Below are 20,791 nucleotides of genomic sequence, written 5' to 3' on the forward strand. Positions count from 1 at the left end.
ATGTGAAGATTTGGATGCTGCTTCACGATCACAGCCCTGTCTTAAAGATCTATGGTGCACAGTCTAAGGTGCAAAGCACAAATCCATTTTGGACATGTACAACTGATTTTTGATATTTATTTGACATGAAATCTGAGAGCAAATTGGGGGAAGTGTGCACATGGGCCACATTATTCAGGATTGTGTTGTGGGAATGTTGTGGAAATAATGTTATGAAGAGGACACACTAAGAAGTGAGGGCAGCACAGAGGTTAGCACTGTTGCCTCACAGTGACAAGGTCCCAGGTTTGCTTCCGACCTGGTCCTTTCTGTGTGGAGTTTGCATGGTCTCCCCATGTTTGTGTGGGTTCCCTCTGGGTGCTGTTGGGGAAAGTGTAGTGACACGGACCCACAACAGGGGGCGCAAATGAACGGTCAATAGATGAGCCAAAAGGTAACAATTTAATGTTGTGAATGTGCACAACGATTATACAGACAATCACAGAATCTGATAGTAGTCAATACACAAAGGTGACATGTGGGCAGGCTCGAGGATAGAAGACGTCTGTCCTGAGAAGAGCCGGGACCACACGATTTCCACCGCCACAGAACCCGGTGAATACTGGAGCCGCCAAGTCCCGAATTCCCAAGTGATCAACGTCCCCGACTGTCGGATCTGGTACTGCTGGCGAGGAGCAAAAACAGTGAGATGTGGGTGTGAGCACACCCAGTAACAAAAACAGTCAGAAGGTGGAAAGTCACCTCCACCTCTAATCACACACTCGTGCAGCTCCTGTTAAACCACTTATCTGGATTGGGTGTGAAGCGTAGCCGTCGCTGTTCACACCAAACGCCAATCCAGCTGATAAGGCACACCACAGGAAAACGGCTGCAAAAGAGTTCAGACTATTATTTAAGTTTAAGTCAGCAGAGAAATTACCTTCACAGGTAGATGATATCTCGGCAACGAGGTGGAGATGACGTCCGGTCTTTATGGAGTGAGATGATGTAGTGTAGATGGGTGACAGCTGTCAAGAGATAATGAGTGACAGCTGTCACCCCCGGCTGTGTCCGTGGCGGCAGCGCCCTCTCGTGCCTGAAGCCCGCACTTCAGGCAGGGCGCCCTCTGGTGGCGGGCCAGCAGTACCTCCTCTTCTGGCGGCCCACACAACAGGACCCCCCCCTCAACGGGCGCCTCCTGGCGCCCGACCAGGCTTGTCCGGGTGACGGCGGTAGAAATCGGCCAGGAGGGCCGGATCCAGGATGAAGCTCCTCTTCACCCAGGAGCGTTCTTCGGGTCCATACCCCTCCCAGTCCACCAAATACTGGAACCCCTGGCCCATCCGACGGACGTCCAGGAGCCGGCGCACCGTCCAAGCCGGCTCCCCGTTGATGATCCGGGCAGGAGGCGGCACCAGTCCGGGAGCACAGAGGGGTGAGGTGTGGTGAGGTTTGATCCGTGACACATGAAAGACCGGGTGGATCCGCAGTGAAGCCGGGAGTTGGAGCTTCACTGCGGCAGGACTGAGGATTTTGAGGATCTTGTATGGCCCAATATACCTGTCTTTGAGTTTTGGGGAGTCCACCTGGAGGGGGATGTTCTTCGTGGATAGCCACACCTTCTGCCCGGGCTGGTAAGCAGGGGCTGGGGATCGCCGGCGGTCTGCATGGGTCTTCGCCCTCGTCCGGGCCTTCAACAAGGCAGAACGGGCGGAGCGCCACACCCGACGGCACCTCCGCAGGTGGGCCTGGACCGAGGGCACACCGACCTCTCCCTCCACCACGGGAAACAATGGGGGCTGATACCCCAAACACACCTCAAATGGGGAGAGGCCGGTGGCAGAGGACACCTGGCTGTTATGCGCATACTCGATCCAGGCCAGATGTTCACTCCAGGCCGTCGGGTGTGCGGACGTCACACAGCGCAGGGCTTGCTCCAATTCCTGATTGGCCCGTTCTGCCTGTCCATTGGTCTGCGGGTGATACCCGGACGAGAGGCTCACAGTGGCCCCCAGTTCCCGGCAGAAGCTCCTCCAGACGTGTGAGGAGAACTGGGGACCACGATCAGAGACAATGTCGGTAGGTATCCCATGCAGACGGACGACGTGGTGGACCAGGAGGTCTGCAGTCTCCTGGGCCGTGGGGAGCTTCGGGAGGGCCACGAAGTGGGCCGCCTTGGAGAACCGGTCCACTATCGTGAAGATGGTCGTCATGCCCTGGGACGGTGGGAGGCCCGTGACAAAATCCAGACCGATGTGGGACCAGGGGCGATGAGGCACAGGAAGTGGCTGAAGAAGTCCCTGTGCCTTCTGATGGTCTGCCTTGTCCCTGGCACAGGTGGTGCAGGCCTGGATATATCCCCGGACGCTGGCCTCCAGGGACGCCCACCAGAAGCGCTGCCGGACCACTGCCATGGTCCTTCGCACCCCCGGATGACAGGATACCTTAGAACCGTGACAGAAATCCAAGACAGCAGCTCTTGCCTCTGGTGGGACGTAGAGTCTGTTCTTCGGCCCTGTTCCGGGGTCCGGGCTCCGTGCCAGGGCCTCCCGGACGGTCTTCTCCATGTCCCAGGTGAGGGTGGCCACGATAGCGGACTCCGGAATGATGGGCTCCGGTGGATCCGACAGCTCAGTCTTGACTTCGTCTTCATGCACCCGGGACAATGCATCCGATCTCTGGTTCTTGGTCCCGGGGCGGTAGGTGATTCGGAAGTCAAAACGCCCGAAGAACAGTGACCAGCGGGCTTGCCTGGGGTTCAGCCGCTTGGCGGTCCTGATATACTCCAGGTTCTGATGGTCAGTGAAAACCGTGAAAGGCACAGACGCTCCCTCCAACAGGTATCTCCACTCCTCAAGAGCCTCTTTCACCGCAAGGAGTTCTCGATTGCCGACGTCATAGTTCTGTTCAGCTGGGGTCAACCTGCGAGAAAAGTAGGCACACGGGTGAAGAACCTTATCGGTCTCTCCGCTCTGGGATAGCACGGCTCCTATCCCTGAGTCAGAGGCGTCCACTTCAACCACAAACTGGCAGCTAGGGTCGGGCTGCACCAGAACTGGTGCAGACGGGAACCGGCGTTTCAACTCCCTAAACGCGGCTTCGCACTGATCCGACCAGGTGAAGGGGACTTTTGGAGAGGTCAGGGCTGTCAGGGGGCTAACTACCTGACTGTAGCCCTTAAAGAACCTTCTGTAGAAATTTGCAAAGCCGAGGAACTGTTGCAGCTTCCTACGGCTTGTTGGTTGGGGCCAATCTCTCACCGCCGCAACCTTGGCCGGATCAGGGGCGACGGAGTTGGAGGAGATGATGAACCCCAGGAAGGACAAAGAGGTGCGGTGGAACTCACACTTCTCGCCCTTCACAAACAGCCGGTTCTCCAACAACCGCTGCAGGACCTGACGTACATGCTGGACATGAGTCTCAGGGTCCGGGGAAAAGATGAGTATGTCATCCAGATATACGAAGACGAATCGGTGCAGGAAGTCCCGCAAGACGTCGTTTACCAATGCTTGGAACGTCGCGGGGGCGTTAGTGAGGCCGAAAGGCATGACCAGGTACTCAAAATGACCTAATGGGGTGTTGAATGCCGTCTTCCATTCGTCTCCCTTCCGGATTCGAACCAGGTGGTACGCATTCCTAAGGTCCAGTTTGGTGAAAATTTGGGCTCCATGCAGGGGCGTGAACACTGAATCCAACAGGGGTAAAGGGTATCGATTACGAACCGTTATGTCGTTCAGCCCCCTGTAATCAATGCATGGACGGAGTCCGCCATCTTTCTTGCCCACAAAAAAGAAACCTGCACCCATCGGGGAGGTGGAATTCCGGATCAACCCGGCAGCTAATGAGTCCCGGATGTAGGTCTCCATTGATTCGCGCTCAGGACGTGAGAGATTGTACAGCCTGCTGGACGGGAACTCAACGCCTGGGACCAAATCAATGGCACAATCGTACGGATGGTGCGGGGGAAGGGTGAGCGCCAGATCCTTGCTGAAGACGTCAGCAAGATCGTGGTACTCAACCGGCACCGCCGTCAGATTGGAAGGGACTTTAACCTCCTCATTAGCATTTACACCGGGAGGAACCGAGGATCCTAAACAATTCCGGTGGCAGGTTTCGCTCCACTGAGCCACAACCCCAGACGGCCAATCAATCCGGGGATTGTGTTTAATCATCCATGGGAAGCCCAAAATCACGCGGGAGGTAGAAGGAGTTACAAAAAACTCAATCTCCTCCCGGTGATTCCCAGACACTACCAGGGTTACAGGTAGTGTCTTGTGTGTGATAAATGGGAGAAGAGTGCCATCTAGTGCTCGCACCCTCACTGGCGAAGAAAGCGCCACCAGAGGGAGCCCTACCTCCCTTGCCCATCTGCTATCCAGCAGAGTCCCTTCAGACCCCATGTCCACCAGTGCTGGGGCTTGAAGGGTTAAATCCCTGCTCAGGATTGTAACGGAGTCATGTTGAAAGATGTGTATGACCCACGTGAATGTTTTGACCCCCCCCTCAGCCCAGTCTCTAAGGGCGGGCATTTGTGTTTTGACCGTTTGAGGCAGTCTCTCTGCTGATGCTCACTCGAGGCGCAGATAAAGCACTCCCCGCGGACCAGCCTCCTCTGTCTGAATGTGGCCCTGCTCGTGTCCCTAGCGTCGTCAGCAGGGGGAGCTGTAGCCACACGGAGCACTGTGGCTGTGGAGCGTGGGGAAGTCGGCTCCCTTTCGGACCCGGGAGGAAGAGGGACGGCTTGTGCCTGACCACGCCCTTCGCCTCGCTCCCGTCGGCGTTCTTCTAACCGATTGTCCAATCGTATAACCAAATCGATAAGCTCAGCCAAATCCTGCGGTTCCTCCTTAGCCACCAGGTGCTTCTTCAGGACCGACGACAGTCCGTTTATGAAGGCGGCGCGGAGCGCAATCATATTCCAGCCGGATCTCGCAGCCGTGATGCGGAAGTCGACTGCATATTCGGCTGCGCTCCGGCGCCCCTGTCTCATTGACAGCAGCACGGTAGACGCGGTTTCGCCTCTGTTAGGGTGATCAAAAACAGTTCTGAGCTCCCTCACAAACCCAGTATAAGAGGCAAGGAGCCATGAACTTTGTTCCCAAAGCGCTGTAGCCCAAGCGCGTGCCTCACCCCGAAGCAAATTAATCACGTAAGCCACCTTGCTGGAGTCAGATGCGTACATCACGGGACGCTGTGCAAAGACGAGCGAACACTGCATAAGAAAGTCCGCGCACGTCTCCACACAACCTCCGTACGGCTCTGGGGGGCTTATGTATGCTTCAGGGGATGGTGGGGGGGGGTCGTTGAATGACCAGTGGAATGTCTGTATTCGGCACCGGGTCGGCAGGAGGAGGAGCTGCAGCAGCGCCCTGAGCGCGTGCTTCCACCTGCGCGGTGAGAGCCTCCATCCTGCGATTAAGGATGATGTTTTACTCGGTCATCAGGTCCATCCGAGCGGTAAAGGCGGTGAGGATGTGCTGCAACTCACCAATCATGCCTCCAGCCGACGCCTGTGCACCCTGCTCTTCCATTGGCTGTCCAACAGATGGTTGACGCCCCTCGGGATCCATGACGTTGGCCGAGATATCCTGTTGGGGAAAGTGTAGTGACACGGACCCACAACAGGGGGCGCAAATGAACGGTCAATAGATGAGCCAAAAGGTAACAATTTAATGTTGTGAATGTGCACAACGATTATACAGACAATCACAGAATCTGATAGCAGTCAATACACAAAGGTGACGTGTGGGCAGGCTCGAGGATAGAAGATGTCTGTCCTGAGAAGAGCCGGGACCACACGATTTCCACCGCCACAGAACCCGGTGAATACTGGAGCCGCCAAGTCCCGAATTCCCAGGTGATCACCGTCCCCGACTGTCTGATCTGGTACTGCTGGCGAGGAGCACAAACAGTGAGATGTGGGTGTGTGCACACCCAGTAACAAAAACAGTCAGAAGGTGGAAAGTCACCTCCACCTCTAATCACACACTCGTGCAGCTCCTGTTAAACCACTTATCTGGATTGGGTGTGAAGCGTAGCCGTCGCTGTTCACACCAAATGCCAATCCACCTGATAAGGCACACCACAGGAAAACGGCTGCAAAAAAGTTCAGACTATTATTTAAGTTTAAGTCAGCAGAGAAATTACCTTCACAGGTAGATGATATCTCGGCAACGAGGTGGAGATGACGTCCGGTCTTTATGGAGTGAGATGATGTAGTGTAGATGGGTGACAGCTGTCAAGAGATAATGAGTGACAGCTGTCACCCCCGGCTGTGTCCCTCTCGTGCCTGAAGCCCGCACTTCAGGCAGGGCACCCTCTGGTGGCGGGCCAGCAGTACCTCCTCTTCTGGCGGCCCACACAACAGGTGCTCCGGCTTTCTCCCACTTCAAAACACATGCATGTTAAATGAAATGAAACCTTTAAATTGATCATAGTGCATTCAGAAAGTATTCACAGTGCGGGACTTTTTACACATTTTGTTATGTTACAGCCTTATTCTAAAATGGATGGAATTCATTTTCCCCCTCAAAATTGTACACACAATACCCCATAATCACAAAAAAGTTTTTTTGTGCAAATTTCTTTAAAAACAAAAACAAACAAAAAAAACAACAACTAAGAAATCACATGTACATAAGTATTCACACCCTTTAACATGAAGCTCGGAATTGAGCTCAGGTGCATCCTGTTTCCACTGATCATCCTTGGGATGTTTCTAAAGCTTAATTGCAGCCCACCTGGGGTAAATTTAGTTGACTGGACATGATATGGAAAGGCACACACCTGTCTACATATAAGGTCCCATCAGTGTATGTCAGAGCACAAACCAAGCATGAAGTCAAAGGAATGGTAAATAAATGTACTGCATTTCTATAGTGCTTTTCCATCTGCATCAGACACTCAAAACGCTATAAACAACAAATGCCTCACATTCACCCTGATGTGAGGCTGCTACCATGCAAGGCACCCACTACACACCGAGAGCAACTAGGGGATTAATGACCTTGCCCAGTCCCTTAGTGATTTTCCGGTCAGGCTGGGATTTGAACTGAGGATCCTCTGGATGGAAGCCAACGCTTAACCACTAGACCATCACCTCCCCTTTTTCATGATGCCATTATGGGGTGTTGTGAGTAGAATTTTGAGAGAAAAAATGAATTTACTCCATTTTGGAATAAGGCTGTAACATAAAATGTGGAAAAAGTGAAGAGCTGTGAATATTTTCTGGATGCACTCTAGGTGTGAATCAGTATATCTGTCTATATGTTACCCTACGATAGACTGGCGGCCTATACAGGGTGGACTCCACCTATTGCCCAGTGACCACTGGGATAGTCTCTGGTCTCCTGATCTTTAACTGGAATACGTGTGTATAGAAAATGAATGAATGAATGATGTACAAAGTGATAAGTTTTGTAATGAGGGAATGATTTTGTCTACATGAGGCATGTACAGAACAGTCATAAGTCTGGAAATGTATTGACGGGTGTGAACACAGTTCACTGACCAGCATTAGCAAGGATGCGCACACACCAAGCCAGTCGCTTGCAGCACTGTTCACTGTAAGGTAAAAACTGTTCACATTTATGCTGAGTTACGCTCTGTGTGTGTATTTTTTCAGATAAGGTGGAGTGTGTGAGTACTGACTGTCGTGTATCAAACCACAGGTTGTTACGCAAACTAAAGATGTATTATCAGCAGCCTATTGGTGCAGTCCATTTATACTTGGTGGTTAGAATTCCCTAGTTATGCGCACTAAAATTGTAATTCCAACCTGTCAACTCATTCGAACCCCGTGGACACCAAGGTTACATTCCAACATGGCTGCTCCCAGCAGCAAAAGCAGTGAAAGTTGTAGTTTTTTTTTTTTTTCTTTTCAATTTCATATATCGTGGACACAAAACTGTCTTTTTCTGTGTGTGGACATGCTGCAATATTTTTATGTGTGAAATACCACATAGTTATCAATTGGTGCCGCTAATATCAGTTAACTCTGTATATGTTACTTACAATGACTGTGCTACAAACTGAGCTGTAAATTAAAACACTAATGTTGCTTCTACACCATCTGTTCTCTTCCATAGAGACTCCTTGGTGGACCGATTTTATTTATTTATTTTTTGTAGCACTCTCTACTCCAAAATCTTGGCATCCAGCTTATTTTCCGACTTGTGTTGTGCGGAAAATGGAACGCATTTACCTCATTTATGACTTACAGCTTCCGAGGTAAATGGAACACAGCATAAGGTTTTGTTTCAAACCATGAAACCAAATGAAAGGAAATCAAATGGACAGTAATAAGAAACTTAGTGAGTAGAAAGCAGTTTTCAGATTTATAAGATCTCAGTGATGTTTAAATAATGGATAAACAAACAAACAAAGGAAAAACAGAATAGAATTACTGTCTAAATAAATCAATACACCGTTCCTGTGTAATATCATGAGAGAAACATCCAACTGAATCGTTCTCTTCATGGAATACTGGTGTGTGTCCTCTTACTCTCTCCAGCTCAACAGTGAACGTCTGGTCCCAGGCCTGTTCTCCTACGGTTCTCCAAACTGTCTGACCCACCACAGTGTTCTCCAGCTTCAGAACAGCACTCACCTCAGCTGTAAACGACACACACAGGCAAGATGAGTGAATGATGGAGGGAACAAGCCCATCATTGATTTGCACCTGCTGAAGCAGGTGAGATATAAATTGTGCAAATACAGTACGTGTCACAGTGTTGGATCATTTTTAACAGATAGTAAAGTACGGTGTATCTGGAAAGCATTCACACATTTTACCACATTTTGTTATATAACAGCCTTATTCCAAAATGGAGTAAATTCACCCCCCCCCCCCCATTCTACTTACAACACCCTAGTTTTTTTTTTAAATTTCTGCAAAGTTATTAAAAAAAAAAAAAACCCGAAGAAATCACATGTACAACCCCTGGCAAAAATTATGGAATCACCGGCCTCGGAGGATGTTCATTCAGTTGTTTAATTTTGTAGAAAAAAAAGCAGATCACAGACATGACACAAAACTAAAGTCATTTCAAATGGCAACTTTCTGGCTTTAAGAAACACTATAAGAAATCAAGAAAAAAAGATTGTGGCAGTCAGTAACGGTTACTTTTTTAGACCAAGCAGAGGAAAAAAATATGGAATCACTCAATTCTGAGGAAAAAATTATGGAATCACCCTGTAAATTTTCATCCCCAAAACTAACACCTGCATCATATCAGATCTGCTCATTAGTCTGCATCTTAAAAGTAGTGATCACACCTTGGAGAGCTGTTGCACCAAGTGGACTGACATGAATCATGGCTCCAACACGAGAGATGTCAATTGAAACAAAGGAGAGGATTATCAAACTCTTAAAAGAGAGTAAATCATCACGCAATGTTGCAAAAGATGTTGGTTGTTCACAGTCAGCTGTGTCTAAACTCTGGACCAAATACAAACAACATGGGAAGGTTGTTAAAGGCAAACATACTGGTAGACCAAGGAAGACATCAAAGCGTCAAGACAGAAAACTTAAAGCAGTATGTCTCAAAAATTGAAAAATGTACAACAAAACAAATGAGGAACGAATGGGAGGAAACTGGAGTCAACGTCTGTGACCGAACTGTAAGAAACCGCCTAAAGGAAATGGGATTTACATACAGAAAAGCTAAACGAAAGGCATCATTAACACCTAAACAGAAAAAAACAAGGTTACAATGGGCTAAGGAAAAGCAATTGTGGACTGTGGATGACTGGATGAAAGTCATATTCAGTGATGAATCTCGAATCTGCATTGGGCAAGGTAATGATGCTGGAACGTTTGTTTGGTGCCTTTCCAATGAGATTTATAAAGATGACTGCCTGAAGAGAACATGTAAATTTCCACAGTCATTGATGATATGGGGCTGCATGTCAGGTAAAGGCACTGGGGAGATGGCTGTCATTACATCATCAATAAATGCACAAGTTTATGTTGATATTTTGGACAATTGAAAGGATGTTTGGGGATGATGAAATCATTTTTAAAGATGATAATGCATCTTGCCATAGAGCAAAAACTGCGAAAACATTCCTTGCAAAAAGACACATAGGGTCAATGTCATGGCATAGGGTCAGTGTCAATGAGCGGATCTGATTTGATGCAGGTGTTAGTTTGGGGATGAAAATTTACAGGGTGATTCCATAATTTTTTCCTCAGAATTGAGTGATTCCATATTTTTTTCCTCTGCTTGGTCTAAAAAAGTAACTGTTACTGACTGCCACAATCTTTTTTTCTTGATTTCTTATAGTGTTTCTTAAAGCCAGAAAGTTGCCATTTGAAATGACTTTAGTTTTGTGTCATGTCTGTGATCTGCTTTTTTTCTACAAAATTAAACAACTGAATGAACATCCTCCGAGGCCGGTGATTCCATAATTTTTGCCAGGGGTTGTACATAAGTATTCAACCCTTTGCTCAATGCTTTGTTGGTGCACCTTTAGCAGCAATTACAGTCTCAAGTCTTCTTGAATATGATGCTACAAGCTTGGCACACCTATGTTTGGGCAGTTGTGCCCATTTGGTGTTTCACAGTTGTGAAACTCGCGCCATATCATGGTCCGTGACTCACCCAAGAGGTCAGTTTCAGCAGAGATTCGGTTCAAGGCACAATGTAAACAAACCTGGTTTGACAACATCGGAGCACGGCAGGAGTCCATCACAGGTGCTACACCTCCTTTACTTTCAACTTGGGAGAATGTGTCATCATCATCAATCAATCAATTTCATTTATATAGCACCAAATCACAACAAACAGTTGCCCCAAGGCGCTTCATATTGTAAGGCAAAGCCATACAATAATTACGGAAAAACCCCAACTGTCAAAACGACCCCCTGTGAGCAAGCACTTGGCGACAGTGGGAAGGAAAAACTCCCTTTTAACAGGAAGAAACCTCCAGAAGAACCAGGCTCAGGGAAGGGCAGTCTTCTGCTGGGACTGGTTGGGGCTGAGGGAGAGAACCAGGAAAAAGACATGCTGTGGAGGGGAGCAGAGATCAATCACTAATGATTAAATGCAGAGTGGTGCATACAGAGCAAAAAGAGAAAGAAACACTCAGTGCATCATGGGAACCCCCCAGCAGTCTAAGTCTATAGCAGCATAACTAAGGGATGGTTCAGGGTCCCATTCTACTCTTACAAACCCTAGGAACTACAAGTAAGCCTGCAGTCTGAGAGCAAAACGCTCTATTGGGGTGATATGGTACTATGAGGTCCCTAAGATAAGATGGGACCTGATTATTCAAAACCTTATAAGTAAGAAGAAGAATTTTAAATTCTGTTCTAGAATTAACAGGAAGCCAATGAAGAGAGGCCAATATGGGTGAGATATGCTCACCCATATTGGCTGATGATTATCATCACGTGAACTTGCTGGATCAACACCATCCACATCCTTGTTAGCAATTGTTTACATGTGCTGTGAGGCGCCGGAACTTTGCTGGCACCGCAGTGCATTCTGGGAAGCACGGGGGCTGCCAGGGGAATTATGAGAAACTTTAAAGTACCAAATTCACCTTTCCCTCAATCCTGACTAGTCTCCCTGGTCCTGCCGCTGAAAAACATCCCCAGAGCATGATGCTGCCACCACCATACTTCACTGTAGGGATGGTGCCTGGTTTCCTCCAAACATGACGCCTGGCATTCAGGCCAAAGAGTCCAATCTTTGTCTCATCAGACTAGAGGATTTTGTTTCTCGTGGTTTGAGAGTCCATCAGGTGTCTTTTGGCAAATTCCAGGTGAGCTGCCATGTGCCTTTTACTAGAGAGTGGCTTCTGTCGGATTACTCTATCATACAGGCCTGATTGGTGGTTTGCTGCAGAGACGGTTGTCCTTCTAGAAGGTTCTTCTCTCTCCACACAGGAATACTGGAGCTCTGACAGAGTGATTATTGGATTCTTGGTCAGCGCCCTGACTAAGGCCCTGCTCTTCCAATTGCTCAGTTTAAACGGGCAGCTACGAGGACTCCAGAGAGTCCTGGTAGATCTGAAATGTTTCTGTACCCTTCCCCAGATTTGTGCCTCAAGACAATCCTGTCTCAGAGGTCTACAGACAATTCCTTTGACTTCATGCTTGGTTTGTGCTCTGACATGCACTGTCAACTGCGGGACCTTATATGTAGACAGGTGTGTGCTTTCCAAATCATGTCCAATCAACTGAATATACCCCAGGTGGACCCCAATTAAACTGTAGAAACATGTCAAGGATGATCAGTGGAAACAGAATCCACCTGAGCTCAATTTTGAGCTTCATGTTAAAGGGAGTGAATACTTATGTACATGTGATTCCTTAGTTTTTTTTGTTGTTGTTAAATTTGCAAAAATCTTAAAAAACAAAAAAACAAACAAAAAAAAACACTTTTTGTTACATGGTCATTGCTGGGTATTGTGTATAGAATTTTGAGGGCAAAAATTAATTTAATCCATTTTGGAATGAGGCTGTAACACGCCAAAATGTGGAAAAAGTGAAGCCCTGTGAGTACTTTCTGGATGCACTGTATGTTATAGAATTACCAACATGATTGTTCCTTTTGTGTTATTGGTGTTTAAACAGATTCCATATATAAGGGCCCCTTCACACATAGTGCGAATTTGGTCGATTTGCGCATAAAGTGCGCACGAAGCAGGAATCGTGTGCAAAATGTGGAAAATCGCAGCTGCCTCGTACACCTGTTGCTGCAACTATTTGCGCACACCAGCGGCTGAAAGACAAGAGTGTGCGCTGTGCGAGCCCACTGAGCCCTCTCGCAGCAGGTGACGGCCAAATTCCAGGTGACACACATGAACATCTAACACCGCTCGCATGGCACTTAGAAAATGTGTGGCCATTCGTACTATTAAAACGACAACAGTCGGCAGACAATCACTGTCGTGATGGCAATGAAATTTTTCTAAGTCCCCCATGAGTGTGGCTTTGGTGTGTGCGCTAAACTGACAGGAGGTGTGGCCACCGACAAAAGCAGCTGTGGAGATCTGTGGATCTGGACATCCCAGCTGGACAACACGTACTGTGTTTAGACAGACATGAACTAACAACTGCTCACTGTGACATGCATGTGTCTGCTTGCTGTCCTTGCTGGACATAAATAAACACATATAATCTTGTGGTGACGGGCCGCAACGAGCGAGTGCGAGCACAGTGCAGACATTGACAGGCTGCTCCCAGGTTGAAATGGACCATCAGATCAGAACATGCAGCAGGCGATCTGACTGTCACACCACCCATGTGAGCTCTGTCCCAAATGACACACTGTCTGTCCTGCGGCGCACTGTCCACAAGACAAGTGTCGGGCAGAACACGCGCTGGTGGTGGTGTTTTCATATGGTGTGTGGTTTTTTTTTTTTTTTTAAATACATCCATGTCCTTCCTGATATGAGGCAGTTTCCTGCACCTATTACAGGACAGCGATTGTAGCTCAGTGGTAAAATTTCTGACTGGCAAACACAGCTTTTGGCACGCGTTCAATTCCCATGGGTGGCATGTAATTTTTATTTTTTTATTTTCACAGCAGCTACGTGATATGTAACCACATCATGCAGCTGGTGGCACTGTGTTCCCGTGTGCATGAACCGTCGAACTGGCATCGTACATACTTGCCTGTCGGCGCAATGTTTTGTGGTGCGCTCATCCGAGTTGCTCCGACAGGTGTCGCTCTGAGTTGTACATATTCGCACTATGTGTGAAGGGGCCCTAAGGAGTGTTAAATTGGATAGATTTATTCACTTTATACATGCTTCCCTTAGGCAGTATTATTAGACGGCATTGCTTAAATTTTCATTGTTACGCAGATGATACCCAGCTTTATCTATCCATGAAGCCAGAGGACACACACCAATTAGCTAAACTGCAGGATTGTCTTACAGACATAAAGACATGGATGACCTCTAATTTCCTGCTTTTAAACTCAGATAAAACTGAAGTTATTGTACTTGGCCCCACAAATCTTAGAAACATGGTGTCTAACCAGATCCTTACTGTGGATGGCATTACCCTGACCTCTAGTAATACTGTGAGAAATCTTGGAGTCATTTTTGATCAGGATATGTCATTCAATGCACATATTAAACAAATATGTAGGACTGCTTTTTTGCATTTACGCAATATCTCTAAAATTAGAAAGGTCTTGTCTCAGAGTGATGCTGAAAAACTAATTCATGCATTTATTTCCTCTAGGCTGGACTATTGTAATTCATTATTATCAGGTTGTCCTTGAAAAGCCTTCAGTTAATTCAAAATGCTGCAGCTAGAGTACTAACAGGGACTAGAAGGAGAGAGCATATCTCACCCACATTGGCCTCTCTTCATTGGCTTCCTGTTAATTCTAGAATAGAATTTAAAATTCTTCTTCTTACTTATAAGGTTTTGAATAATCAGGTCCCATCTTATCTTAGGGACCTCATAGTACCATATCACCCCAATAGAGCGCTTCGCTCTCAGACTGCAGGCTTACTTGTAGTTCCTAGGGTTTGTAAGAGTAGAATGGGAGGCAGCGCCTTCAGCTTTCAGGCTCCTCTCCTGTGGAACCAGCTCCCAATTCAGATCAGGGAGACAGACACCCTCTCTACTTTTAAGATTAGGCTTAAAACTTTCCTTTTTGCTAAAGCTTATAGTTAGGGCTGGATCAGGTGACCCTGAACCATCCCTTAGTTATGCTGCTATAGACTTAGACTGCTGGGGGGGTTCCCATGATGCACTGAGTGTTTCTTTCTCTTTTTGCTCTGTATGCACCACTCTGCATTTAATCATTAGTGATTGATCTCTGCTCCCCTCCACAGCATGTCTTTTTCCTGGTTCTCTCCCTCAGCCCCAACCAGTCCCAGCAGAAGACTGCCCCTCCCTGAGCCTGGTTCTGCTGGAGGTTTCTTCCTGTTAAAAGGGAGTTTTTCCTTCCCACTGTCGCCAAGTGCTTGCTCACAGGGGGTCGTTTTGACCGTTGGGTTTTTACGTAATTATTGTATGGCCTTGCCTTACAATATAAAGCGCCTTGGGGCAACTGTTTGTTGTGATTTGGCACTATATAAATAAAATTGATTGATTGATTGATAGATATCTGGCAATTAAAAGGTCATGCAGTAAAATAAGAAATGCCCATACGCTACTGTCAACATTGTTTTTTCCAAAATATTTAGTGATGCCACATGAGGTGTATGCTCTTGTGATCGCAAGACCACAAGTGTCCCAAAGCACTCATGTGGGAACTCACCCAAGATTTTGGACCACACAGCATGTGTATCCAATATGAAAGCGATAACTGGACATGCTTATGAATTACTGTGGAGACAATGGTTTGTAGGTTTAGTGGTGGAAGGGTTGGAATGTGAGATGGGGTTTACTGCTGCACTTTTCCAAAGGTATATGATGAGGTTGAAAGCATGAGTTTCATTTTTGTGGCATCAGTGTAAAAAAATATTGTGGAATAAATGTGTACTTTCCAAACAATTTCTTTTCCTTGTAGAAAACAAAAATAATGTGCTTTCATAAAATAACACCAAAGGTTTTGCATCAGGAGCCCTTACTAGAGCTTTTGCTTGATGTCTACTGAAAAATAGGTGAAAATTACCATTTTTGGTGGCAAAATATTTTGAATAAACACATTAATTATATTGCCAGTTCTTCCAAAGATGTCAGGTGACAATTTTGTTTGGAATTTTGAGCCTTTAGGTAAGAATTAGGCTTTTGATTCCCCCTGTAGAGCTGTTTAATAATCTATTTGTAAATCTGCATGTACTATATGGCAATCTCTTTGTAATTTTGTTGAGAATAAGGCAGAACCCAATACACATTAGGTACATTAGGTAAGTAAAATCCTAACTTTTACTCACTGGGAGGCGATGGTCTAGTGGTTAAGGTGTTGGGCTTGAGACCAAAAGATCCTCGGTTCAAATCCCAGCCTGACTGGAAAATCACTAAGGGCCCTTGGGCAAGGTCTTTAATCCCCTAGTTGCTCCTGGTATGTAGTGAGTACCTTGTATGGCAGCACCCTGACATCGGGGTGAATGTGAGGCATAACTGTAAAGCGCTTTGAGCATCTGATGCAGATGGAAAAGCTCTATATAAATGCAGTCCATTTACCATTTTACCATAATTGTACCTCCATTGAGTTTCTGTTTGTGAAAAAATGATCATACAAAAACCCCTAGCAGTCACTCCATTTTCAATGTACAGCTCCATTTAACCAGTTCACATTATTTAAACATAACCATATCCTAAAATGAGATCATGTTTTTTTTCCCAACCAAATGTACATATATGTTTAAGAAAATGGGAGGTCCCGTGACTAATATTTTGGTGCGAAAAGACACGCTTCCATTATTAATAACAATAATAATAACTATTGATATAGGCCTTTTACAAAAATCAAAGCACTAAACAAAATAAACTCCAACAATGAAAGAATAAATGCCAATAATATAAAGTACACTAAAACAAACCACAAAAATCCCAAATTAAAGAGCTGATAATACAGAAAAGCTGTGCAATGTAAATATGTTTATTCCTCTTCAAAAGGCATTTTTGACAGGTGCGACTTATACTTTGAAAACTATGTTACATGACATGAAATAAAGACTAACTGACATTTCTTCTACATTCCAGACTTTGTCAGTGAAAGACCTGTAGTATGGAAATCATAAAAGTGATTTCAGGTCCTTGAGAAAATTTGAACTCTAGATTGATATATTTTTAATTCTTAAAATAGAAATTATTTTTTAGCCCCAAATATCACCTTGTACCCTTGGCATATGTTATGCTGAATGCCCCCTTCATTTTAGAATGGATTGGATATCATGACTGCTTCCTTCAGCTGGATTTATCATGTATTCCGCAGTATGAACACTTACAAGAGAGTTCCTCATTCTTGCTGGGGATCTTGAGGCTCATGCTGCTCGTGCTGCGGTTGTAGAGGCCACTCAGTTTAAAGGAGGAGCGCCCGTCTCCTGGAGAGTAAGAGGGAAGAGTCACAGGACTCCCTCTGTTCCGCCCTGGTACAACTTCCAGTAACCCCACACAGCCCAGAAGTCGCACCTGAAGAGTACCTGCAGAGAGAAATTATATTTAAAATGAAATCAGTGCATAAAAACCTGAAGATATTCAAGTGGCTGCACTCAAAACTGACACATTTCCACGATTTGTCCATCTACCTGTGAGTGGGGAGGGCTTGCTGAGGGTGCTGTACTGGTTATGTACATAGGGGGTGCTGTGGCGGGAGCTGAAAGCTGAGGAGGATGTGAGGACCAGCTCCTCCTTGATGAGGCAGGCTTTAGGATGATCCTCAGGCAGCTCCTGCAGTCTCTGCTCCAGAGAGCAGCGGAGCAGGTCCAGACGCTGGGAGGACTCACTGAGACCACACTGAGCCTACAGAGCACAGAGTCACAGGACTGTGAGAACACTGAACCGTCTGCAGCGCTGGCTCTGGAAATGTTGGCACCCAAGGCCAGGTTTTACATTGTCCCCCATCTCACTTTTTTTTATTGATGTACACGAGTAAGTAATCAACCATTAAATATACAGAACGTATTTTGAACCCATGTGTGCAGTTTATCACGTGTGATTTTTTTTTTTTTTAAGAACTACATTGTGTCTTTTTAACTTGTTGTTTCAACTTGTTGACTGTTAGGGTGTTGCAACACAACCATGATTAATGTTTGTGGCATATTCTGCTGCAGAAAGGAAAAGAAATGATACTATGTGTTGCCACAAGAGATCGCACCTTTATAAAGGCTATTTAAAAAAAAAGTTATGTTTCTGGGTGTTTGTGGACCTGGTAACCACAATTTTTTTTCTTGACTTCTCGAGCACTTTAAAGACCATCCAGCCCCAAACTGGGCAGGATGCATGTGGACCCACACTTGCTGTCTTAGATTGTGAACTACCTCACAGACAGACCACAGTTTGTCAGACTGAAAACATCATATCTAATACTATAGTGAGTAGCACAGGAGCACCTCAGGGGATGGTGCTGGGTCCCCTTCTTTTCACCCTTTATACAGTGGATTTTAATTACATCTCTGAGCTGTGACATAGAGGTTTGCTGATGACATGGCCATCGTGTCAGCAATGAAGACACGGAGGAGGAGTGCAGCAATTTAGTAGAGGACACTGACAGCTGGTGCCATTCGAATCACCTGCAGCTTAATACTTTTGTGTGTGTGTTTGTGTGCGTGTGTGCGTATACAACAATAAAAAGTACTGTATTTTTTGAAGTATAAGTCTTAATGGAGTATAAGCTACACCTGTTAAAAAATGCCTCTTGTAGAGACAAACACCAGCGTACAAATTGCATTTTTTTTCTTTATTATCAGCTCTTTAATTTAGGATTGTGCTTTGTTGTTGTGTACTATTTATTATTGGCATCTATTCTTTTGTTATTAGTTTATTTTGTTTAGTGTTTTGATTCCTGAGAAAGTCCTATTTAAATCATCATTATAATTATTATTAATAACCAAGGCGTGATTTTTTTATTTTTTACACCGGAGTATACAAGTAGCAGGACCTCCCACACTACTAAAAAAATGTGACATGTACTCTGAAAAATACAACACAATACGACACAAAAGGTGAAAAGAGTGTAATCAATTGTTTTACAAGAATAAAAATATAAGAAAATGTAAAATGCTGTGCAAAAATTTTCCAATGTAACAAAAACAAACAAACATGAACTCTTTATTAACAACAATCCCATGTCCCATTTATAATTGTTGATAATTATCATCTCTTTGTTGTATTTTCACTGGCCTGAAGTCACTGACTTCATTCTCCAGCCTACACTGACATGTTTTAAGCATTTATCTGAGCAGAAACGATCAATTTTAGAGCTGATTAAAGTTCATATTTGAAATGTGATGATGCTGTCTGACCTCGGCTATGGCTTTCTTGTCTTGGACCTTTCCTGTGCCCAGCAGTCGGAGCATGTTCTTGGCTCCTTCTGCCATGGCGTGCTCCACACGGTAGTGATGCCACAGCTCCTCCACACGCAGCTCAACCCCACACAGGTCTGGCTTACCTGAAACACAAGTTCAGTCAAATTCAGCTCAAACACAACCAAGTCCAAACAAATCCCCACATACAACCTTTTAGGAAGACGGTGTGAATATGAGTTTACTCGTTTTCAAATAAGCTTGTGGACAACCTGATGGAGGCGCAATGTAGCTTATTTAACAGATGTCGGGAAGCTATTCTGTTATTTTTCTATGTTCTGTGATTCAATATTTATTTTATTATTGTTTGATTATTATTTATTAAGATATATATCTATATAGATAGATATATTTATATGGATGCAGACATGACACAATGCTATAATTATGCTATATATATTTATTTTTATATTTTTGCATATACAACACCACTTAAAATACTGCAGTCATTCTGTAATAATGACATCCTTGTCACACTTCACATTTTCAACATTAACACAGTTCTAGATTTTCATCCTGATCAGTGACTGTCTTTCTGCTGCTTCCTTTTGTTTTCTATTTGTTGCGTCCTCTCTCTTTCATGTCCCTCACTCTTGTTGTCTTCTGTGACTGTGTCCTTTGAGTCTCCCTGCCTTCCTCTGTCCTGCATCCTGTCTAACCTCTGATAAATGAACTGTGGCTTTTAGTTGTTGGGCAACATCAAGGGGATGCAGGAACATCAATACGGCTCTAAGCTGAGAGGGCGAGAGGCCTGTAATGGACCATGTGAGTCTGTGTGAGTGTGGGTGTGTTTGACCGGAAGGCTGTACACTGAAGTTCTGAAGAAACAATTGATCCATTTCCATCCGCATCATAAAAAATGGATGCCTGGTAACACCGACAGGAGGGATGAAAGTAAAACTGAAAGGTATCTGAGGGAAAAATAAAAACATGGTAGGTACATTGGTTGTCTTCAGACTGCTCCGTGGCCTGCATGGCCTTGCGGATCTGCATGCGGATGATGTCGATCTTTGTCTTGCTGTCCTGCAGCATCTGTTGAGCTGTCTGGAGAAGCTTCTTGTCCTGGGCAGAGACATTAAAAAAAAAAACAGAAGAGGAGAGTCTACAGGCAGTATTATTTCTTACTTTGTACTTCTACTTTCTTCATCTCTCTGATGAACAAAAAGGCAAAACTAAGGGCCCCTTCAAACATAGTATGAATGTGGTCAAGTTGCGCATGAATTGTGCATGAAGCAGGAATCGTATGCAATACGTGTAAAATCGTAGCTGCCTCCAACGCCTCATAGACCTATGTGTGCACACCAGCAGCTAAAATGTGCTGTGAGAGCCCATCAAACCCTCAAGCAGCAGGTGTCGGCCAAATTCCAGCTGACACACACGAACATCTAACACCGCTCAAATGGCACTTAGAAAATGTACTGACAGGGGGTGTGTCCACCAACAGCTGCAGGTGTTGAGATCTCTGGTTTTTGGACGTCACAGCTGCAGAACACGTACCGTGTTTTGATGGACACGCGCGTGTGTGTATGCTTGCTGTCCTCACATGGACATACAAAAAAAACATATATCGCTGTTGCAATGGGCTGCAGCGAGTGAGTGCACGCCTCGCACAATGACACGCTACCTCAGGTGAAACGGACCGTCAGATCATAATACGCAGCGGGCGATCTGAATGTCACGTCACCCACGTGAGCTCTGTTCCACATAACGCGGTGTCTGTCCTGTGGTGCACCGTCCACAAGACGCGGAGCCAGCTGGACACGCCGCCAGCAGATGTGGACATGATAATAGCACACTGCTTCATCATTCATGTCATTTCATGACTGTACGTCTGTGACCATGGGTCATCTACAGAGGAACAGATGGA

General features: G+C 45.7%; 1 protein-coding gene across 2 annotated transcripts in view; it reads right to left on the bottom strand.

Annotated features, from left to right (window-relative positions):
• Positions 1-20,791, bottom strand: part of pkn1b (protein kinase N1b) — a 96,095-nt gene that overhangs the window by 40,636 nt on the left and 34,668 nt on the right. For both annotated transcript variants that reach the window (XM_034189772.1, XM_034189771.1), the window contains exons 4-8: positions 19,866-19,986; positions 18,865-19,010; positions 17,149-17,362; positions 16,849-17,043; positions 8,483-8,592 (exon numbers count right to left, since the gene is read on the bottom strand). In XM_034189772.1, the coding sequence (XP_034045663.1) occupies positions 8,483-8,592; positions 16,849-17,043; positions 17,149-17,362; positions 18,865-19,010; positions 19,866-19,986 (786 nt within the window). The remainder of the gene's footprint in view (positions 1-8,482; positions 8,593-16,848; positions 17,044-17,148; positions 17,363-18,864; positions 19,011-19,865; positions 19,987-20,791) is intronic.

Source organism: Thalassophryne amazonica, chromosome 16 (assembly GCF_902500255.1).
Source record: "Thalassophryne amazonica chromosome 16, fThaAma1.1, whole genome shotgun sequence".
NCBI classification, from domain to species: domain Eukaryota; kingdom Metazoa; phylum Chordata; class Actinopteri; order Batrachoidiformes; family Batrachoididae; genus Thalassophryne; species Thalassophryne amazonica.